The sequence below is a fragment of the Varroa destructor genome, unplaced genomic scaffold, assembly GCF_002443255.2.
Source record: "Varroa destructor unplaced genomic scaffold, Vdes_3.0 BEIS01000001.1, whole genome shotgun sequence".
Taxonomy (NCBI): Eukaryota; Metazoa; Arthropoda; class Arachnida; order Mesostigmata; family Varroidae; genus Varroa; species Varroa destructor.
Genome location: NW_019211454.1, coordinates 3,222,763 through 3,229,132, shown reverse-complemented (window position 1 = coordinate 3,229,132; position 6,370 = coordinate 3,222,763). Strand labels below are relative to the sequence as shown.

At 41.0% G+C, this 6,370-nt stretch overlaps 1 protein-coding gene across 25 annotated transcripts in view; it reads right to left on the bottom strand.

Moving 5' to 3' along the window:
• Positions 1-6,370, bottom strand: part of LOC111245298 (uncharacterized) — an 88,812-nt gene that overhangs the window by 24,099 nt on the left and 58,343 nt on the right. For 23 of the 25 annotated variants that reach the window (XR_015320272.1, XR_015320277.1, XR_015320207.1 and 20 more), the window contains one exon: positions 3,345-3,405. The exons of 1 other annotated variant lie outside the window; for it this stretch is intronic. Coding sequence is in view for 1 of the 24 variants with exons in the window: in XM_086979040.1 (XP_086835166.1) it covers positions 3,345-3,405 (61 nt within the window). In the remaining 23 variants the exon portion in view is untranslated. Of the gene's footprint in view, positions 1-3,344; positions 3,406-3,993; positions 5,682-6,370 lie in introns of those variants that run through there. One more of the 25 variants, XR_015320263.1, reaches the window with a different exon arrangement.

Sequence of the window (6,370 nt, the reverse complement as noted above, 5' to 3'; positions counted from 1 at the left end):
CTTGGACCTTTTAACAATCCGATGCTTTAGCTCTAGGCAGTCGTTCTCGGGGGTCATGTTACGCTGTGTAAGGTACTTTCTTGTAAGGAAAATTTTCTAAAACACCCTACATGAGTATCTCCAGATTCGAACACGCAAACTATGACGACGAGGCTCGTTGCCACCGCAGATATTACCGGGGCAAATTTAAAGAGATGCGCACAGTTAAATGTCATAGAATCTTCAGTACGTTACCGCTGGTTCTTTTGCACAGCTTTTTAAGAATTTTATTCCTCAACTGTATCATATTGAAGCTCTGCCGAGAACTCATGTCGTTTACTTGAGTTTTGGATACCGGCATTTAGATTAATCTTGTTACTTAGTGCATTTATTAGCTGTCGAAATATAATTCCTGGTAAGGGTATTTGATTTAAAGAACTCTTGGATATATCACGTGCTGTGTTCCACTGCGTGTATCATAATGGAGAGGAGCAACGCGAACTTGTAAAAGAAGTAGGGCAATATGTAAGGGTTATAAAAGATCTGATATGATTTTATTAAGGTTCTTCAAGGTGCACGTACAAGAAGACATTATCGCCTTTTATTATCGACATTATTGCGGCTTTTTTTTACGGGTTACCGACTATACTCTTCCTACTTGGCTGATTTCCACAGTCTGCTAATGTTTTTTTAACGACGTCTTCGTTGCGCGTATTCCTTTTAGGACTCTCCGACAAGATCGGGTTGCTATTAGACTATCAGTACATGCGCATTACAGAGGTGCTAAACTGTGGGAAGCTTTCAGTGGCTCTTCGTCGTACTCTCTAAATGGTCCTTGCGGATTTCAGTAAATTCGTTTGTTTCGCTTAAAAAATGTTCGCTCATATTTGAGTGCTATTTCAAAGAAATTGTCTTTTGCCAATAATAAGATGTGATTATGTTTCTTAATTGAAAAAACTTAGGAGCGTATCATTCAAGCATGAGAGCCATGTGGCTGGCTTGACGTATCGATGACAAGTACTGTTGAATATAACCATTTGACACGAGTTCATTGCCTAAATACACCCACAAAAATATCAATATTAAAAGTCTTTAACCTTTTGTTCCTTAACATGTATTTTAAGACTCTGAGAAAGAGCAGTGTAGATACGTTTTCGTCAAGAAGCAGATCACGTCGTGCCCTGCCAAGAAACATATGGTAGGTGGAATAGGTACGGCCTAGGTGGAAAAGCTTAGGCACGCCAATTGCAATGTTCATGCTCGGAACATACCTGGATACACTGACACAGGACAAAGCATCGCTTGGACACGTTTCGTTCCAAAGCTATGGCGTTTCATTTATCGACAGCTCCTCGGTGGTTAAAATGTGCGTTGACAAAAACTCTGCCTATCCTTTCCAACAAGATTCATGACCGTAGCCTAGATATTTATTGCCATATTTTTTGCGGCTATTTTTTTTTTCAAAGCACTTTTAATGGCATTACGGAGTTCAAGGGTCAAGTTAGTATATCAAGATATAACACGAATGATAGTTATATCATATCTCTCTGCATAAAACCTGTTCACCAACTTGAGTGGTTTTATGTAATTGTGCGGTAACGCGTGTCAACGAAAAGGCAAACGCATTGCTGTAGATGCGACCATCATCAAAAACGAAGTATAAACACTTCTTGTTTTGAAAAATTGAAGTTTAAGTTCACGCTTTCGCGTTGACAATACACACGTAACAATTGTTTTATTATCCGCATAAAAATATTGTGTTTATTGACAATTTATTCGCACGTTTCACGCCCGGGCTATGGATGAGGAGATTTCGTATTTTTCGAACACTGAAATAGCATTTTTCCTTTTGTCTAGCCTTTTTAATGATAAAGTATAAATCAACTGATCACTGTTACTGAAATAACATTATATTGCTATTTTCGGATTTTCAGTTACCGCGATTAAGGCCAGAAGTGTCAATAAAGCAATGTTTAAAGAAAGAATCTACTGGCACCTACGAACGGACTTATGGTCATAATAGATTTTCAATAGTCAGAGAGATAAACTGTGTTTTGTTGTATAGTTTAGATTATATGAATCTTCGTGAAGATTTACGAAGCCGCAGTTATTACTTTGTCTGCGTCTTCACGAAGACACTCCTTGGCCGATTAGCAGTGTGCAGCAAAGAAATCAAGGGTGCGGACTGTCTTGTTGGTCGTTATGATGAATGATTTTGTCGGGTTTTGAAAAGCTTTATTTGAATACCAATTTATATGTATAACTACAGATTAGCTATTGTGAAGCATGCGATGATCCTACCTACATCGATTCGACCGACGTAGCTCCTATGAAGAGGATCCGTATAGAAACGAACGACTACCGAGCAGCGTGAACTTGTGTCGCCAACTATTAAAAACGCACCCAGCGACAAAAAGGGCGTGCATAACATAAATCAAAAACACGGAAAAAGACATAGTAAAGGCTAGTCATTTCGAAACGGGAAACTCCCTATATGAATGGCATAAGAGGAGTCGCTTCCATCACATTGTTGCAAATTACGATAGAACCTACAGCGGAACGGTAGGGAAAATAAATCTCAGGAAAAGCGGCAGAGATACCAAGAATAGGATTATAGTCGTCATCTTGAAAGGACTCAACAATTGACATGCCCATATATCAACATACCGGCAAAATTATGATCGATTTCATAGTGTTAATACTTTATACTGTTGCTAATTATATATGTAAAAGCATATAACCGTAATGGAGGTGTCTGTAAGGAGTCTGTAAAACGAATTTCCAGCATCAATGATTATAATAACTGATCATCTAGTCTACGCCTCGCCTGCCATAGTACTATTGGGAGTATTGTGAAGGCTGCATGGCAACACACCTCTCGGCCTGAGGAGCTAGAGTAGTTTTAGGAGAACCCAGGATCGGAAGTTACGGGCCACTTAGGATCAAAAATCGGCCAAGCATCAGTGTAGTTCGGTTCGCACTACATGCATACGCTCGTGGCATTAGACTGTGGATTCAGCTATAGAAATTTAGGTGAGTATGCTTCGTATAGTATTTTCTAACTAGTCGGGGCTAACATCATCAACGCTTCCATAGCCTAGCAGCCAACATCTCTGGCACCTAACAAACTAAGTCATTATATCGAAATATTCTAGGACACGAGTATCGGTAAACAGCTTTTGCTCGTTCATGTATTATATCTTCTTTCGAAAACTTACAGAAAAATTATTGAAAATGATTCTATATGCGCCAAGCACGCTGACGTACTTAAATAAAGTAGGTCATATCAAACAGTAGAGCCGTAATATATTTGCCATGATGGTCCAGTAATTCCAAGAACAAAGTAACGAAGCGGCAGCATTTACCGTTCCAACGTGAGGTGTCCGTGTTATGACGGTGTTGATGTTCGCGCATCTGAATGAACACCTGGAAAATAAACAAAAATAGTTGAGTATATATATATTGATCAGATAGGCACTTTATACCTTAACATACATCCTAGCCTACGAATGTTATCTGTACCTGAATGTGCCACTTGAATGTATACCACATGGTATTACCTAACTCTTATTTATTACAGATTGCTTCATTCTGAAGCTATGCTTAGCAGCGAATATCGGATGTACGACTGGACACGTTTAATTATGGGTCCAGTTCACGCTGGGCGACAAGTGCTTTCATTTAAAATCCGTCCCATCTATAACAATAATAGGTTCTACATGTTAATCTGGCCACCCTTTCCAGTTAATTGTTGACATTTTGTTTGAGAAACCTTGCCTTACCGTTTTCTCTTACTGTACCTTCACGATTGACACTAAAAACAGAACAGTTATTCCTTCATCCCTAACAATCGAACTCCACCTAAATATATCGCGGCACCCGCCATCTTACGCAGCTGCTTGTTCCATGGAACTGGCAACAACGCTGTATCATGCTATTTTGCTCTAGTCCCACTGTTGTTGGCTTGTTACAAGATGCTATCATATACAAAAAGAGAGCATTGGCTATACTTACGCATATTCCCTATATAACCGATGTCACACTCGTGGCACACATGCGTCACATTAACGCACATCCGGATAAATCGTCAGGACAAACAGTTACAGACATATATGGTCGCCTTGTGAGGAGTATAAGCGGCGTTGGTGGCTGCAGCAGCAGTTGTAGTCGAAACTATGGTGACACGGCGGGTGAGGACACCCCAAGCAAGTTCGGGCTGTAGCCGCCGATGCAGGGGAAAAGAACAGTGGCTTGAAGCGGCAAGCGAAGTAATTTTTTTTTGCTAATCATTTTAAGGCGGGTAGTGCTGGAAGCCAAATATTTCGAGCCTTGGTAACCTCTCTTCACCCCCAATATGGCCCCTAAACCAATGATCGAAAGGATCTGGCTTTGCTATGCCGTTGAATGTCTCCATTCATCGGCAGCAGTCACGGCAACGAGGTGACCACATTTATTACCAGCATCGTCAACGCTGACATCATTACGTGTGTTGTTGTTGCTCTTGTTGGAGTGACTGTGCAGTTCTAGAACGGTTTGCCGCGTATTCCCATGGCTGTTACAGTCCGCTTTTTTCATCAGCGTCCCCCTATGTGGTCCGCTTGTCTCGATGGCTGGTGAAACATTATGCGGAACATAGAAACTTATCATCAGTAACATTTCGAGCGCTATATACAGCGCAAGCGAACGATCGTTACTCCGAGGCCTGCTGGCGCACTTTCGACAAAGAGGAGCTCTTCTTCTATGGGGCACAGTAGCAGCATATTTTTTGTTTTTCTTTTTCATCTTTGGCTTTGTACAAAGCCAAAGATGAAAAGTCCTCTTCTGCCGCCGTCTTCGTCCGGGCCGAATAGAGAGACGTAAAAAAGGTCAAGTGCATAGGCAGAAACGACCGCAAATCGACATTCACTAAATGAAGCACGCTACCACGTAGATAAACGCAAATCGATAGAAATACCGGATGCCAATAGACGCCCAGATTGTAGATACAGAAAGGTGCCAATAGACTACATGCTTTGTTGGAGTGTAGCATAGGAGAACGTTTGATCGTTGTTTGTTACGTAGTTTGCTTTAACGAACTTAAACTCGTCGTCGGCTAACCTCGGCTACCGGCCAACGAACAATCTGCGGCGTTACTAGTGACTCCTCGCTGTTACCGTAGCTGCTCAGCCTAATAGTCAGGCGCAGAGAGCGTCATTATCGAGTTCGGCACGGGCTGCCAACAACAACAGCAGTGAAGGTAGTTGACAGCTAATAGGGGTCCGACCACCTCACTTCAAAAACTTCTTGTTCACCCCACGTTTATCTTATTGCGACTTGTTACCCATCAACTACCTGGTAATTGCGGCGATTCTAAGGATAATAGAACTTTCCCAAGATGATAATGAAACCCATATTATCAGGAAGCGCTATTATTGTCACTAGGAAGATGATGACCATTTTAGAAAACGTAAGAGTTTCCAGAAATGAAAAGTCGTCCGGGAACCGCATGAAGATGTAGGGATAGGTCACAGCTGATAGCACGAAGATCCTCTATCTACGGGTAGTTTGCGGTCTATGATAGATGATTGTGTGTGGGCATGACGCAATAGACTAAATGTGAATATGAAATATTTAAACATAGTAATAAATGTATAACAGGTGGCAATGAGGGAAGTTTCTATATGGTTACCTATTAGTGATCGTTGTGAATAGGGTTTTCTTGGAGAATAAAAGTATTTCTGCGTGAACCGGCTAACAGGTAAACCTATAGTTAGATTTATTTAGACGAAATTAAGTAAAGTCCATTGAAACACATTGGCTGACCTTGTGTGGTCGTGAACCATATCAACTGGTGGCTGTTTAAATATTAAGTTCAACATTGTTCCTTATAATTCCACCAAACACTTAGATATTAACTTGATTTGCATGTTTAAAGCCGTACCCAACTGTACAGTCTACGCAAACGACATCTTGCGCGCCATCAAACAGAAAGATACGGTTTATTTACTCACACCACTGAAACAACTCCTCCAAGGTAAATACGAGAATCGGTAAAACGATTGATACTAAAAGGCCACTGACAATGATCGACGATGACTTTCCGAATCGAGGTTGTTATTTTTAACCTGTTCCCAAGAGCATTATTCCTCGAATTATGTGGTTATTTTTAGAGGCAACCTATCAAACATCTGCGCCTTCCAGTACTATATAGGAATGAATGGCAGGTATTTTTGCTCGTCTGCTGAGTCGATCTCAGGCACTCACTTTAGCCTCTACGAGGTATTTGTTCGTGAATAGCTGGAGTATCTTCGTATGAACTTGTTACCAGGATATGTGTAAGGATTAGCGAGGATGCTGCAATATATCTACTTTGATAAGTACTGGATCACGCAACATATGTAGAAGACAGTTG